Consider the following 17949-nt stretch of genomic DNA (forward strand, 5'->3'; position numbering starts at 1 on the left):
TTGATCCAATTTTACAAAAAATTGAATGATGATAATACAAAAACATTTATAGTATTAAACTACTTATATTGACCTTATTCTGTTCGCATATAATTTATATGAGGTCAATGATCAAAATTTTGAGATATGGTGTCTTTTCTTGTTTTTAAGCATATTTCAATATTTTTTAAATTCATGCCATAAGGTTATAATAATGAACAAATGAGGTAAAACTACCTGAAAATATGCAAAATTATATAGACTAAAATATAAAATCTTAACTTTTAATATTAGAGTACTTCCAAAATTGTTTTAGCAGAAAACAAAATCTGCAAAATTTAGTCCGAATTTCCTCTGTTTGGCTAAAAGTCTATTTTTGTTTTGGCATAATTCCATAATATAGTAGAAATATCGAATGTTATGTCAATAAGAATTCATTTCACAGATACCTTTTGTGTTTAGAACAAATTTTACTCATGACACTGAACTTTATAACAATCCGGATTCGAGAACTCAAACCCTGAGTAAACAACACCCTTAAAGGATTTATTTTTGAAGTCGTCGTATCAATAACTACCGTCATAACGAGCTTAGGCGCATTATTCAATTTGTCTTCTTCCCTGATGGCAGCTATTGACACGACGACATCAAAAATATATCCTTTAATACTTATTTTTACATTAACATTACGTCAAAAATATATCATTTAATGCTATAACCTATTGTTTCTGGTTCATTAATTTCATAGACGGACAGGCAACAGTAACACAAATACGAGGGCTGTTAGAAAAGTTCGCGGATAAGTTCGATTGTGAGCGGACTATTTGAATGATACAAGCGAAACATTTCAGATTTAAACTTGACGTATTTTCTATGAAATATGTAAAAATTTGTATGTTTTAAATGCACCATAACAAATATACAGCTTAATTATTTTGAAAAGATATGCTTTACGGAGCATGTCAGATTTTTTTTATATTTTGTACGCATTTCTCTCTATTAAGAAAATGAACCGTTTGAGCGCAGAAAAATGAACGATATTTCTTATGAAGGTCGTTTTCTAAAAGTTTCAATGAAAATGGAAAATTCGTGACCGTTTTATTGCTGAATTTGTACGAACAACGCTCAAAAAAATGAGTCAAAAACGTTGACGTCAACAAACATTTTGAAGCGCCGTGCCTTCATTTAAAATTGTATGAATGCAGGAAAATCTCCGATGTAGACCAAACGGTTCTAAGATGCTGCTATTTTTATTAAAACAAAGGTTAACAGTTAGAATCACAGACGTTTAAAGATGGAAGAACTGATATTTTGAGCTCTAGCAGTACTCAAACCCCACAAACAGCCCGGATATTGCACCTGGATTTCCCTGTTCTTTCCTTAAATCTAAAGTCGAAATTGAGTGGACAGAGATTTTTCGACCTAAATGATATATGATATTCCGCAAAAGACATTATACAAAAACTTGAAAAATAATGGTATTGAACATGCATTTCATAAATGGGTTAAATGACTTAAAAATACGTGTGTGGAACTGAAAGGTGTTTACTTTGAAAAAAGAGTAACAGGCTCTACTTGCAGTTGTTTGACGTCAGCTGACGTCGTGGAAATATGAAATGGTGCTTCATAAATTTAATTAATGCAAAGTAATAACCGCTGTATTTTTTTTTTTTTTAAATTCAAATTAATATGATTTTTTTGCAAACTTAAATACAAAATCTCTGAAACGTGGAAAAAAACCTATATAAAGTTCTTATTTTTTTAATTTTTCGTATGCTGCGCTTAATGAAATGTATCATTACGTTAAGAGTGAAAATGACGTTTTTGAAGATTTTGACGTTACCGAAATTAACACCAACACCGTGCACGATGTCGTGGAAAAATGAAATGGTGCTCTGTAAATCTAATTAATGCAAAGTCGCTGTATATTTTGAAAAAGAATGTTAAAATCATAAGATTTTTGCATACTTATTTTCAATTGACAGTCATTTAATAAAACATACGCTATCCTAGAAGGTACTTAGTAATTCTGCCGCGATTCACTTTGTCCGCGAAATTTTCTAGCAACCCTTGTGCATATTAACAGTATCACGTGAAAAAGTTCATAAATCCACATACAGTGCTCAATCCTGTACCTCTTGACTGGTTTCCGCAACGTAGGGTGGTCACATGGTAATTAGGTTTTTGTTTAGAGGTTTAGGGTTCTTGTTTCATTTGCGACATAAATTTTGTAACACCTTTTAGGGAATAATGCAGTTTAGCTGCATGTAAAGGTGCAAAAAACTTAAACAAGTGAGTGTTTTTTTGATTGTGGACATTAATCTTGTTATTTAATCAACAGGAATGCGATTTTTATGTTTAACTAAAATATAGGCATTGTTTACATGCTTTATCTCTCTCTTTCTTTCTCTCTCTCTATCTCTCTGTAACTCTCTTACTTTGAAGTTTCAATAATTAAATTAATTGATTGTAAAAAAAGAAATAATAGCAACTAAATTATTGTTAAGGTACATCGTTTTGTTAAATGAAAAAAATAGCTAGATCGTCTAATATGGGTATTTTAGTTTGAATACATCATGAATATATGCAGTTCGTTTTATATCTGTTCATCGAAAGTAGCATTACAACCTAAACAGCATTTGAACCCTAAGTGACGACCCTTCACATAAAACAAAGGCAATGTTTAACTCTCTCTCTCTCTCTCTCTCTCTCTCTCTCTCTCTCTCTCTCTCTCTCTTTCACCTCCTATGCATTTTAAATTTCCTTGTGAAAATGGCGCCCGATTGTTAACCATCGTTGAATGAAATCATTTCTTAAGCGTTCCATTTTAAACTGATGACTATTTATGTGTGTACTAGTATTCTGTTGTAGAAAAAAACCATTTCAGATGTACCATAAAAATATACGGCTTAACTATTTTGAAAAGATATGCTTTGTATTAACTGAAACAGAGTATCTTTGTATTGTTTGTAGCTTAATAGTAAAACTTTAGTAATTTTGACTCAGACTAGACGGATAGCTCTGCGATTAAAACACATTACTTGAGTCTTCTTTAGACGGAGAGTAATACTACCACTTCAATGACAACGTAGACTTTGTTGCTTAATGAGATGTACATATTGGTTTTGGTTTATCCATTTTATAGACGGACAGACAGCAGTAACACACATACATATTAAAAGTATCACGTGAACACTTCGTGAATCCACTTACGATGATTAATCTCTTGACTGGTTTCCCCAACGTAGGGTAGTCACATGATCATCAGGTCATAGCTGCTTGTAAAGGTGCAAACCAATTGAACAAGTAAGTTTTTTTCTTTCGGTTGTGTGCACATATCTTGTTCTTCAACTTAATTTTTGTTAATGTACATCAGTTTCTGGTAAACATCTTTTGCAAACATTTTTTTCCAGTATAAAACTTTGCTCCTTAAAACATAAAACGGAAAGCGTATTAATTTGCAATCAAACTTTTTTTTGATATCTTTCTTACTTTGAAGTTTCAATAATTTAATTAATTGATTGTAAAAAAGAATTAATAGCAACTAAATTATTGTTAAGGTACATCGTTTTGTTAAATAAAAGAAATAGCTAGATCGTCTCATATGAATACATCATGAATATATGCAGTTCGTTTCAGATCTGTTCATGGAAAGTAGCATTACAACTAAAACACCTTTTGAACACTAAGTGTCGACCTTTCACATAATACGAAAGCAATGTTATACTCTCTCTCTCTTTCTCTCTCTCTTGATCTCTCTCTCTTTCTTTCTTGCTCTCTCTCTCTCTCTCTCTCTTCACCTCCTTTGAATTGTTAATTTCCCTGTGAAAATGGCTCCCTATTGTAACCATCGTTGAATGAAATCATTTCTTAAGCGTTCAATTTTAAACGGATGACTATTTATGTGTGTGTTCTATTTTAGAAAAAAACAGCATGATCAAGGAACATTCAGGTCACTGACTAACATTGCTTCATAGGTGTCCGATCGATAAAACACCCAGGCATCATTTTGAATTTATTTTAATTGTATTTTTCTTTTCATAAAAACTGGTTGTGCTCTAGGAATCAAGACTTAAGAAGTTTTGTTTTGCGACAGACATACGGAATACTTTGTGATAAGATAAAACGCATTAATTGAGTATTGTGTAGACAGTTAGTAAAAATACCACTTGAATGGCAACTTAGAGACCTGATTTAAATTTTTTCTATTTTTTTTTTAATGAAAGGATAAAACAATTGATGGCCTTTGACAAAACAATTCATTTGGTAGATGTATACATGTGTCGTTATTACTGTTCCCCACTGTGATATATACATGGATTGTTTCTGGTTTATCAATGTCAAGGGCGAACAGGCGACATGAACACACAGACCAATGAAAAACATCACGTGAAAAGTTCATGAATCCACTTATAATGTTTTTTTTAAGTATTTCTTGACTGGTTTCCGCAACATAGGTTGATCACATGATCATTAGCTATTTATTTACAGGTTTGATTTTTTTCTGTTTCATTTGCGAGATTTAGGTTGCATAACGCACACTGTTTAGGGGATAGTTCAGTTTAGCTGCTTGTTAAGGTTCAAAACAATTAAACAAGTAAGTTTTTTTTATTTGGTTGTGTGAAAATATCTTGTTCTTTTATCAGCAATAATATGATCCATAACTTTAGTTCAAATGTAGGCATTTTTACTCTCTCTCTTCCTCACTATTTAATAAGCATTTTACTTCAATTTAACTAATTATTAAGTAACACTCAAAGCAATTCATATTACGCCTAAAACTATTGGAATCTTTCCTTAAAATTCAATACCTTTTATCTCTTAATGTGTTTTCTATAACACATGTTCATAACATGATCATTGTATCTTATTCTTTAACTGTGAGTAGTATGATTGTGTATACTATGTAATCAAACATGTAGATATCGCTTATGCATGTACATTCACATCTACAAACTCTCTCTCTCTCTCTCTCTCTCTCTCTCTCTCTCTCTCTCTCTCTCTCTCTGAACTTGAAGGGTTTTTGATATAAACATTTTCTTTGTATACGTCCTTGTCAAAATGGCGGCCTAATAAAACCATCCTGTTAAATGAAATACTTTTAAGCGTTTAATTTTAGATGGATGACTGTTTACGTGTGTGTTCTGTTTTAGAAAAACAAATAGTATTTATATCTATGCAGCCAGTATGATCCAGGGATCATGAAGGCACCAATTAACATTGCAGCATAGGTTATATATCTGCACACGGGCTTCATTTTATATTTTGCTGAAATATACTTCCCTGATCAGGAAATGAAAACTCATTGAAAAAGTCATTGGTTTGAGGCAGGATAGACTACAGGCTCTGTTATAAAGTGAACTGCATCAGTTCATGTGGACGATGAGGAGTAATCAAACTCTGTACATGTAAATGGCCACTAAGGCCGCCCTTACACGACCCATCCTTAACAAAAGATGCTTGGCATTCCTCTCTCTCTCTTTCTCTCTGTCTCTGTCTCGCTCTCTCTCTGTCTCTCTGTCTCTCTCTCTCTCTCTCTCTCTCTCTATCTCTCTCCCTCTCTCTCTATTTAATAAGCATTTTAAGCATTTTACTTCAATTTAACTTATTATTAAGTAACACATAAAGCAATTCATATTACACCTAAAAACTATTGGAATCTACCCTTAGAATTCACTGATTTGTTTCTCAACACTACATGTTCATCACATGATCATTGTCTTTTTTCTTTACAGGTTTGGAAAAATGTTCCATTTGCAACATTAAGGCTATAATGATAATTCATAATAGCTTCCTGTAAGGAACGAAATCAACTAACGACCAGGTTTCGTTTGGGCAAATGAATGTATCTTATTCTTTAACTGTGAGTAGTATGATTGTGTATACTATGTAATAACATATGCAGACATCGCTTTCACACGCAAATTCACACCATCTACAAACTCTCTCTCTCTCTCTCTTTCTCTCTCTCTCTCTCTCTTTCTCTCTCTCTCTCTCTGAACTTGAAGGATGTTTTATAAAAACATTTTCTTTGTATACTTCCTTGTCAAAATGGCGGCCTAATAAAACCATCCCATTCAATGAAATACTTTTTTAAGCGTTTAATTTTAAATGGATGACTTTTTATGTGTGTTTTCTATTTTAGAACAACAAATAGTATCTATATTTATGCAGCCAGTATGATCAAGGAATACTTAGGTCACCAATTAACATTGCAGCATAGGTTATCGATCTGCACACGGGCTTTATTTTATTTTTTTGCTGAAAATTACTTCCCTCATCAGAAAATGAAAACTCATTGAAAAGGTCATTGTTTTGAGGCAGGCTAGACTGCAGGCTCTGTTATAAGGTGAACTGCATCAGTTGAGTGTTAATAATTATTCTGTGCAAGATAAAGAGTAATTATACTGCGTACATGTAAATGGTAAATAAGGAACTTTAAGTGACCCCCTTTAACAAAAAATATTTAGCATTGCTATCTCTCTCTCTCTCTCTTCTCTCTCTCTCTCTCTCTCTCTCTCTCTCTCTCTCTCTCTCTCTCTCTCTCTCTTACTTTGGACTTGAAGGGTTTTTGATAAAGACTCATTTTCTTGGTTCATTGTATACTGTAGTATCAACATTTGTGCAGTTAGCATGATAAAGGAATACTTACAATGTAAAATCAACAAGTGATATTGCAGCATAGGTTTTCAATCTGCACAATGGCTTTATTTTAGTTTTAGCTCATAATTACTTCCCTGATCAGAAAATGAAAACTTATTAGAAAAGTCATTGTTTTGGGTAACTGCATGCTCTGGTATAATATGAAGTGCATCAGTTGAGTGTCATTAATATTTCTGTGCACGATAAGGAGTTATCATACCGCGTACATGTAAATGCCAACTAAGGACCCTTACACGACCCCCTTTAAGCAGAAAATGTTTGGTATTGCTCTCTCTCTCTCTCTCTCTCTCTCTCTCTCTCTCTCTCTCTCACACACACATCCTATGAATTGTATACTTCTTTGTCAAAACGGCGCCATATTGTAATTATCGTGCATGTTTAAGGGAAAACATTTTTAAGCGTTTTATTTACAAGTGTGTTCGGTTTTAGAAGAACAGGTGGTGTCAAATTCTGTTCAGCAAACATGATCAATGAATATTAAGGTCACCAATTAACACTGCTTCTAGCACAAGTGCTTGATGACAGTTACGACCACCCTTACCTTCCATCTCCCCATCCCCACGTAACTTGACCCCCAGGACTTTACTTATTTATATTTTTCATGATATATTCATAATCTAATGTATACCTTCATTGCAAAAAAATTCTTAAAACAAACATTTTAACAAAAAAAGCACACCACCTCTACATACATGTAAAATACAACAAGGCTGCTTACTTCGTCTGCCAGCGGAGCGGTACTGCCATTGAATATTTGTTGAAATGTGCTATCAAACTACATCTACCGGTAAAACGGTGAACTAATGTCGCAGCTCCCTTTACTGAATATCTGAATACCATGCCCATGTAAATACATTTATTGGGTAAATTTGATCAATGATCGTCATCCTACGTCATAGTAAGACTAACGTCAAAAACCAGTCATTTCGACTGACGTTACATTTGAATTTTGTACAATTTTAAGTCATTTTAAAGGTCAAATGACCGTTTTTATCTACAATGTAGAGTAAAAAAAAATAAATTATAAGCAATGAATTCAATATTTATTTGTTTTAAACGATATAAAATAATTTAAAACAGTTTACGCTTTTTTATAAACTTTTATAACGGTTTGTAAAGCGTAAACTGCCTCAAACAATTTTATATCGTATATAACAAATAAATATTGAATTCATTCCTTAAATAGATGAACCCTAAATTCTAACATTACGGGTTCATTTTAGGGAATGATTTTTATAAAACAACACCGCGCAGGTTTCCTGGTGATTCAGATATATTTTATACGGTGTCTGAAATTTACTGTCTGAACTTAAGCTATGTCAACATGATGACTAGTTTACCTACATTAGAGAAGAGGGCGACGGGGGGGGGGGGGGCAATTCTAACATGCAATAGTAATGAAATGAAACTGTAATCAATAAAAATCTTATGGGAAACAGTTAAAAAAAACTGTTTTTTTTAATAAAAGCATAAAAAGTTTTTTTTTTTAACTTTTATTCATATATATATATATTGACTTCAATGGATTAAAATCGCTTGAAAAACCACCACATTTTCATTTCATTTGAAGTTAGAATGTGTTTGTTAATTTACATGTGTATTACTTTTTAGTCCTTGAGAGGCCAAAAGTGGAAATAATATATTAGTAACAAAACATAAAAGAATATCATTTCTTGGCATCCCACCAACAATTGCGCCCCTAGGTCATCATTAGTATATAGAAATATGACACAAAATATGCAACAATTAATTGTTGGAACTTCTTTAAGAATATAGGTTTTTTTCTTCAAATATTGTTTATACATTTTATAATTAAATAATGAATTTGACAATTTTTTTCTCTAGAATGTTCTGGATTTTAAAGTCAAATTAACCAAAATACAATACTGGCTGTTATTTTAAATAGAAACAACCAGTGCAAAAACAAGCATCCTATATTTTACTCTAAATAGGTATTCTTTAAAGCTATGATAAAATTCGGTTCATTCTTGAGACTTGCTACCACAGTTTTTTTCCATACTTGCATGGTTTTCTCGGAGACATGTTCTTAACGGACACAGTAGTCAGGGCGAGATTAGACAATCCGTTCTCCAATGGCAGGTTAAAAACCTATTCAGACACCAGATGTATGCAAGCACAGCATCAACACGGACAGTTTTAAAAGCCCCATTATGGATCGTACCTACAAAATATTGGGCGACACGTCTTGCCGCACAGACAACTGCATCTATCTCATCAGTTGTAAGGTTTGCTCTTCACAATACATTTGGGAAACACGTGACCTCCGCAGAAGAATCAACAAACACCGCTCGACCATAAAGACCAAGAAAATCAAAGAGCCCCTCGGGGAACATTTCAATATGCGTGGTCACAAATGGGAAGACATGACAATAGTGGTTATTGACCATAATCCTCAGTGGAACTCGCAATAATTATGTTCATTGATATATATATATATATATATATATATATATATATATATATATATATATATATATATATATATATATATATATATATATATATATTGAAAAGTAATATAAACAATACCATATGCAATATATCGATATAGGATAAAAAAAATTCTTCATTTAATCTTATCATTTTTATTTATCATTTGTTAATTTACTTCATTTTTTTGGTCTGCAGAAAAGAAGTTGTGAATGCTGTGAACGGGACAAAAATGTCTCTATCTAAGTCTCAGTATGGATCAACCGTGGAGACCACAAATCTTGCTCGGTTAGCCCGAATTATCTTAGGCCCCTGCACTGACGTACTTCAAGATGTTCTCAAGAAAAATATTGATCCGTCCGTCTTGCCTGGCAAATTTAAAACTTTTTTGGCAAACAATAAAAAGTCTCCATTTAACAAAGAACAAGAAACGATCGTGTATACAGGAAAATATTCGAACTTTGACATAACTTTACTTTGCGCGTTGCTTCGTAATATCTGCACATTTAAACCACATTTAAACAATTGGGGAAATGTTCCGAATCCAGGAGATAGAAGCGAATCAGCTAACATAGAAAGGATTCGTTTATTAAGAAACAAATATCAAGGCCATCATTCGAGTATATCAATTTCAAGCTCTGACTTTAATCAAGAATGGCAAGCTATTTTTGATACCGTTAAAGAGTTGGAATTGCATATAGGGACATGCACTGTTTATCAGGAGGAGGTGAAAAACATAACACAGTGCTGCATGGACCCAGAACAAGAAACTAAATATATCGAAAAGCTACTGGACTTGAATAAAAAACTTGACGACATATCAGGTAATTACATTCAAGCTTTAAGACAATCAACTCTTCTGACCTTATTGTTGGTGGCGGTTGTTACTATTTTTTAATGATAAGTCAAAAACATTTTATTTTTTGATTGACAGCAAAAGTTGAAAAATCCTGTGTCTGCAAAACAAGAAAAGGTTGGAGGCATTTTTCGTATTTTAAGCATGAAACGCAGAGATCAAGTAACCCCGAAAAGTTTAGCTCCCCAGAGCTGAACTTTAAAAGAACTTTTTTGATCATTTTTGCGTGACGTCTGTATGTCTGTCAGTCCGTATCTCTGCATATTTTTAACATTTTCAACTCCTCAAAAAACACTGCGTCAATTTTTAACCAACATTGACACAAACTATCCTTGGCTGAAGAAATTTCTAGCTCAAGTGTTTTTATAAAGGGTCAGACCCTCTTCCAAGGGAACATAGTTGACAATTATTTCAAAATTGCTGGCATATCTAAACAAATCTACTTCTCAAAAACCATAGATACTTTTGGGAAAGTATCATCATGCAGTATAGATTCAATTTGCTCAAATCGTGATCCGGATGGGGATGTTTAAAACAACGTGGATCAGGTTTTTATTTTAGAACAAGAATGAGAGAATTCTTTAAAGGTGGTTTCCTTTAAGAGACATTAGGCCAAGAAAGTTAAAACTTGTGTACAAACATTTTTAGGTAATGTTAATCTAAGTGTGTTTAAATCTTGAACCCCTGTGGTCGGGTATGGCTATGATAAGTAATTTTTACATAGGAAGAGATAGTGGAAATCGTTTTTTCTTAGATTTTAACCATCATAATGTATTTTCAATACTTAACATACGAATATGTAAAAAAAACAATCTAAAAATATTTTAGATATACTCTACTATATGTCTCTAGTAGATATTTTGCGTTAAACTTATTAAACCAGTCCTGTGTTGATCAAAGGTATGATCATTATTGTTCAGGTGAGTGGTGTTGCCCTAGGGCCTCTTGATTTAAGACAGTGTTTGTCTTTTGTACAAATAAGCTACAATTCATTAAATATTACTCATGTTTGAATAATTGCATTCTATTTGACACTCTACTGTGATGAAAGCGTTGGCTTATGTGCTTTCTAAGGTTTCTATGGTTTTATTTTCTATATTAGGTATGATCCTTAAAATTACTATCCATCTTGCAGTTTAAAATACGATGGGGTCAAGTTCAGTATAAGACAAATATCGTTCCCTCTAAAAAAAATAATGAGTAAAGTTGTTTGCTGTGCACATTAAAAATCCGTATAGTTCAATTCTAGACAAAAAAAGTTCACAAACTCACTGTGTAATGAGTAAATTGGTTTTTGCGAACATGATTTACCATTTTTATCAAAATGTGAAATAACGGATATGTAACTTAATTAAATAACTTGAATACTGTAGATTCCTAATTAACCGCGAGGAATTGATATCCGCGTAAAATCGCGAGAAGCACCCTTCGCGGATTTTAAAACCTCGCTATTATTTTCTAAGAGTTCAAATCTATAAGAAATAAGGGTGGAAATTCCATGTTCGCGATTTTATATTCTCGCGATTTGATCCGAAACCGCCAGATCGCTGAATTAAGTACTCGCGTAATATAAGGAATTTACAGTATATCATCATTTATCTATCAATCCATATTTACGGGTTGACAGGTCGACAGATAGACAGGAAGACAGGTCGGCAGGTCAACTCGTCTACCTGTCGACCCGTTAACCCGACTACCCGTCAACCTGTCTACCAAACAACTTGTCTACCTGTCAACCGATTTGCCTGTCAAACCGCTGACCTGTCTACCTGTCAACCCGTCCATCGGTTAAACTTTTAACCTGTTCAGCCTTCAATCTGTTAGATGAGCCATTAAACCTTCAATAATAATCACTTCATAAAAACTACCAACATTAGTTACAAATGTATATATCACTATGCAAAAATGATAGTATAAAAAATGATTATAATTTTTTTGTAATGCTACCCAAATAAACACGATCAAAAATGATTTTAAATCACTACGCAAAAATAAAGAACTACTTTTGGTTATTTTTTGTACTTGAGCCATACAATGTATATCTATTTTTAAAATTGTTTTCAAAAATTCTAAATTATAATTTGTATAAAAACAAATGTTCAAAATTCTGAGCTCATACTCGCTTCAATGTGATACATCTGTTTTCATAGAATCACGTTCTCTACCTTCCTGACCATGTTAAATAGATTCGTCGATTATGATTGTTCAAATCTATATACAACTTTCAAATTCATCAAACATTCATGAAACGGATTTGACTTCCAAAATATGCAGAAACATTATCTAAAATATCATACTTAAAAATCATCAATACAATTTTCAGAATTATTTGATAGAGAAGTTTCCAGGTGGAAAGAAGATGATAAAGTTTTTTTGGAAACTCACAACTTTCCAGCAATGTTTAACAGGGTGGTCGATAAAACTTACGTGACATTTGTTGGTGTCCCAGGCTCGGGAAAGTCAGTCACGGCTCGTCACATAGCCCTGAAACTACAGGAGGAAGGATATTATATCCTACCGATAAAAAATATCAGCGACATTGAAACTCAATGTATTCCAGACATCCTACAAGTGTTTGTTATTGATGATGTGGTAGGAGTTTTTGGATTCGACGAGTCTAAGTTCAATGAACTATGTAAGTACGAAAGTATAATTAAAAAGCCTGAGATGAAAGAAACGAAAGTTATTATGACATGTAGAGAAGTGGTTTATAGAAATGAATATCTTACAAACACATTTTTATCAGAGAGTGCGAATGTAGTAAAGCTTCACAGCGACGAGAATTTATTAACTGAGGAAGACAAATGCAATATGCTTACCATGTACGATTTAGATAAACAACTTTTATCTTCAATCGATTTGTCCTTAACATCAAAAATGTTTCCATTTCTATGTAAACTGTATAAAAAGGAATTTAGAAATTATGGAACATCTTTTTTCATGTCCCCATATCCCTGCATTTTGGATGAAATGGACAAAATGAAGCGACAAAACAAAATACAGTATGCTTCTCTTGTTTTGTTGATGTTCAATGATAGCAAACTATCCGAATCTATTTTAGACGATGATAGAAGTAGCAATAGATCTAGTAGTTTTGAGGCGAAAAAAATCAGTGTACTGAATCGATGTAAGGTAGACCGCGAAACAAACAGTTTTAGATTTATTGATGCATTGTCAGATATGGAAGGGACCTATACAAACAAGTTTGATAGTGAGTACACTTTTATTCACGATTCCATGTTTGAAATCGTTGCATGTCATTTTGGTCGTCAGTTTCCAGAGCTTATGATACAATACATGAGTAGTGATTATTTTGCTAATTATATCAAAGTAAACGGGAACGAATCTGAAAACAGAATAAGTGAAAAAGTAGAATCTACAAAACGTAAGGCAAGTGGTTTGTGTATAAACATTTCTGAATCACACCATCAGATGCTTGCAGAACGTTTGTTTAGAGACGTAGAAAATGGTGAGATGCTTGTCTTTGAAAATGAAGCACTGAAACATCCGTCTGTGCTTCAAACTTTCATTGATGTAATCACGAGGAAGTCGTACAGAGAACTTTATTCCATATTTCTTTCTGAAGGTTTCTGTTTATTCTTTCGGTCACAGATGCCAAATGAAAACGAAACACTTGGTGAAACATTCAAACGTTTACAGATTTCGTCACTTTTATATAATAGAGAGCGCTTTAGAGCAATTAGCTGGGTGATATATCGTAGTCATAATCAGATATTGCAGTACATAATAGATCGAATTCTAACAGAAAATGGAAACGTCAATGATCTTTTTCAAAATTCTTACAATAAAGATGGTAAAGAGAGAATGTCATATGATATTGTAGATGTTGAAAGGGGGGCCGTCATGACAGCAAGGGACTCGGATATTGAATCAGATATAGAAAAAGTAACTGTTGAACAATTTCGCCTGCTTTGTCTTGGTTGCTATTCTGCTGATAATACCACTGTAAAAATACTATTAAAGCACATGGATATCAAAAATATCATAAAAACATTTTTTTCTTTACAATTTGCGACTACGGAAAACGAACCCCTTCTTATTGTGTGCAAATATGGATACGATAAAATTGCCCGTGAATTGCTTCAAGCTTCGGCAAATATTAATCTGTTCTGGGAATTAAGTAGACCTCTTGTAGTTGCATGTGACAATGGACATTTGAATGTTGTCAAAGTGTTAATAAATACCGGGGCCAATGTCAATGGTATACATAATAGTGAAACACCTCTTACAGTTGCATGTAAAGCAGGACATGTTAATGTTGTTGAGGAGTTGATAAAGGCAGGGGCTGATGTCAATTTAGGAGATGGAGATGATACACCATTAACGGCAGCATGTGATTATGGTAATTTGAATGTTGTCAAAGTGTTAATAAATACCGGAGCCAATGTCAATGATATACATAATAGTGCAACACCTCTTACAGTTGCATGTAAAACAGGACATGTAAATGTTGTTGAGGAGTTGATAAAGGCAGGGGCTGATGTCAATTTAGGAGATGGAGATGAAACACCATTAACGTCAGCATGTGATAATGGTGATTTGAATGTTGTCAAAGTGTTAATAAATACCGGGGCCAATGTCAATGACATACATAAAAGTGAAACACCTCTTACAGTTGCATGTAAAGCAGGGCATGCAAATGTTGTTGATGAGTTGATTAAAGCGGGAGCTGATATATATTTAGCTGGTGAAGAAAAAACACCATTAATGATTGCATTTGATCACGGACATTCACATATAATTGAATTGCTGGTCAAAGCTGGGTCTGAAGCCATTCACAAAGGTGGACATGAAACATCACTGACAATTGCATGTTTTAAGGGACATTTAGAAGAAGTTGAAAAGATAATTCAAGCGGGGGCCGATGTCAATTTAAGAAATGGAGTCTTAACACCACTAGTTGCGGCATGTTATATGGGACATTTGAGGGTTGTTAAAGAAATGATAAAAGCTGGAGCGGATGTAAACTTACTCGACGGAGATGTAACACCCTTAACAGCCGCATGTCTGGGTGGACTCTCAAGTGTAGTTGAAGAGCTAATAAACACAGGGGCATGTGTTAATTCAAAAGATAAACATACGATACCAATCATGGTCTCATGTTCTAGTGGAAATGTAAAATTAACTAAAGTGTTAGTTAAAGCAGGGGCTGATGTTAATATTAAACATGAAGGTAAAACACCTCTCACAGTTGCATGTTCTGCTGGCTTCACCAGTGTAGCTGAAGAGTTAATAAACGCAGGGGCTGATGTCAATTTAAAGGGTGATGGCAAAACACCATTAATCATTGCATGTGGTGACGGAAATTTATTTTTTGTTCAAATGATCTTAAATACAGGAGCGGATGTCAATTTAGGAGATGGAAATGATACACCATTAACGGCAGCATGTGATAATGGTAATTTGAATGTCATTAACGAATTGATAAAGGCAGGGGCTAATGTCGATTTAAAGGGTGAAGGCAAAACATCATTAATCATTGCATGTCGTGACGGAAATTTATTTTTAGTTCAAAGGATCTAGGAGATGGAAATGATACACCATTAACAGCAGCATGTGATGATGGCGATTTAAATGTAGTTGACGAGTTGATAAAGGCAGGGGCTGATGTCAATTTAAAGAGCAGATGCAAAACACCATTAATCATTGCATGTTATGAGGGTCATTTAGATGTTGTAAAACAATTGATAAATGCTGGGGTCGATGTCAATATTGAAGACGGAGATGATACATCATTAACAGCTGAATGTAATGATTATAATGTAATTGAAACTCGTGTAGATTCTGGAGCTGTAGTTTATTTTCAAACTTTTGATAAAACAGCTCTCGTAGTTGCGAGTAATGAAGGACATTTGAATGTAGTTGAAAAATTGATTGAAGCAGGCGCCGATGTAAATCTAACGGGGAAAAATGGACAGGATACCCCACTAATAGCAGCATGTGAAAAAAATGATTTAAAAAACAATCCATGTTCTGATAAGGGCTGGAGCTGATGTCAATCTAATAGGAAGGTGTGGTGTATATACCCCACTAATAGTTGCATGTGTTGCTGGGTATCTAGATGTAGTTGATGTTTTTATAAATGCTGGGGCTGATGTTAATTTACGAAGCAATGATAGAGATTATACGCTTTTAATAGCTGCATGCATGAACAATCATCTGAATTTAGTTAATGCTTTGATAAAGGTTGGTGCTGATGTCAATATAACAGGAAGAAAAAATACACCACTGTCTGCTGCATGTCAAGGTGGGCATTTCAAAGTAGTAGATGCCTTGTTAAAGTGTGGGGCTAATGTCAATCTAGCAGGTGAAACTGGTGAGTTTACACCATTGCTTGCTGCTTCTCAGCGTGGACATTTGGAAGTGTTTGATCTTTTAGTTGAAGCAGGGGCTAATCTCAATTGTTTGACTGAAAATGGATCTGATGTTTATAAAAATAATTTTCATTTCGAATCGCTAAACATTTGTATGTAGCTTTATTTATTTATCAGAGGTATAAAAGGGTTTTAAAAATTAACAAAATATCTTATCTTATGCTGATCAACTTCGTATCAGGATTTGATAGATTTATAGGCGAATGCATACATTGCCATTTTCGTTCATAAAACTATCTCAGGCCAGCATCACAGCAGCTATATGAGAGAAAGTTGATAGAATGTTACAATGAGCAACAAGTTAGCATTTAGTTTTATTTTTTTTGCAAAATCGAAATCGTATATGGCAAGCGAAATGCAAGTGTTTTACATTATTGATTTACATGTATGTATAAATAGAATTCATATGAATGTACATAATGATTCTCTTTACAAAAAAAAAACATTTCAATGCAACATTTTCAAATTTATGCAATGATTCAAATCTTTCAACGCATGATTGTTCTTTTATCTCGATGAATTTCTAGTAGCATTGATTATATTTATTGTTTATCTACATGTACATATCTATTATTTAAAGCGGATTGTAAGGAAAACAATGTGGGATATATTACTAAGACAATGGATAGATTTATTTACAGTGAAAAGTAAAAGTGATAGAATGTTTTAGATGCAATTACATTTTCTAAAGTACAGTGTTTTTTTTAGGACAGTACATTTTTTTTGCGAATATTCATTTGAGCGTTGTAATTGTGGCGAAAACATACTTTTGTCTCAAGCCGAACCATGTGTTTGTTTTCATATACATTTGACCTGATGTTTCCTTCAAGTTCATTTTTAATTTTTGTCTCCTTCCTGGTAAACCGATCGGGGTGTTTACTTAATGATCACTGTTAATATTCAGTAAACAAAGATTGCTTGTAGAATTCTACGTTTATGTAATTTTTTTCAACTCATTTTTGATTAAATTAAATATACATTAAATGATCAAGTGATTTACATTATGTATTATTTTCATTTATTCTGTACAATTTTATAAATATTGAAATCGTTACTTGTCTTGTTTATGCATGTAAGATCACTGCGTTACAATGTTATACCATGATGCATTGATGTGCAACACATAAACAATGTATCTGAAAATTTTAATGCAAGTATTCCAAAGACAAGATATGGTAGATGAATTTAAAAACTGGTACATTTATACGTTTTGTAAGATTTTCATTACTTCTGAAGCGACAGTTGATACAAGCTTTAACGCAAGTACTTATATTTTTTAATTAAACTTTAAAACAAACTTCCAATTATCCAGTTACGTTCCGACAGTTTCCACTAGGCTATTTTCAAATTCAGAAATAACTTATATTCACATCATTTAAAAAAGATAAATAATTATAATGTAATGTAATTTTTAACATGTGATAAATTAGAAGCTCAACAATATATATATATTTTTTTTTGAAGTTTCAATATATCTTGTCTGTTTCAGGTGATAATAGTTAAAGCCTCCTGATATTTCAATTTACCCCCTTCTTTTCTATGTGTTCCATAAATGCAGTGACAGCATAGTTTAATTCAGAAAACCTGCTTTTTCTAGCAATTTTC

At 33.1% G+C, this 17949-nt stretch overlaps 1 protein-coding gene across 6 annotated transcripts; it reads left to right on the forward strand.

The window, feature by feature from the left end:
* The first annotated feature begins 2136 nt into the window (after positions 1-2136).
* LOC117688541 (putative ankyrin repeat protein RF_0381) lies at positions 2137-15631 on the forward strand. 6 transcript variants are annotated; one of them, XM_066067388.1, is made up of 7 exons: positions 2137-2271; positions 3125-3285; positions 4506-4576; positions 5715-5842; positions 9292-9917; positions 10028-10066; positions 12273-15631. In XM_066067388.1, the coding sequence occupies exons 5-7, from the start codon at positions 9326-9328 to the stop codon at positions 15491-15493; spliced, it is 3852 nt and encodes a 1283-aa protein (XP_065923460.1). In that variant the 5' UTR covers positions 2137-2271; positions 3125-3285; positions 4506-4576; positions 5715-5842; positions 9292-9325; the 3' UTR covers positions 15494-15631. The 6 variants fall into 6 exon arrangements, with proteins under 6 accessions (XP_065923460.1, XP_065923468.1, XP_065923469.1 ...); XM_066067396.1 differs by lacking the exon at positions 4506-4576; XM_066067397.1 differs by lacking the exons at positions 3125-3285; positions 4506-4576 and having other exon boundaries at positions 2149-2271.
* The last annotated feature ends 2318 nt before the right edge of the window (positions 15632-17949 follow it).

Source organism: Magallana gigas, chromosome 1, assembly GCF_963853765.1.
Source record: "Magallana gigas chromosome 1, xbMagGiga1.1, whole genome shotgun sequence".
NCBI lineage: Eukaryota > Metazoa > Mollusca > Bivalvia > Ostreida > Ostreidae > Magallana > Magallana gigas.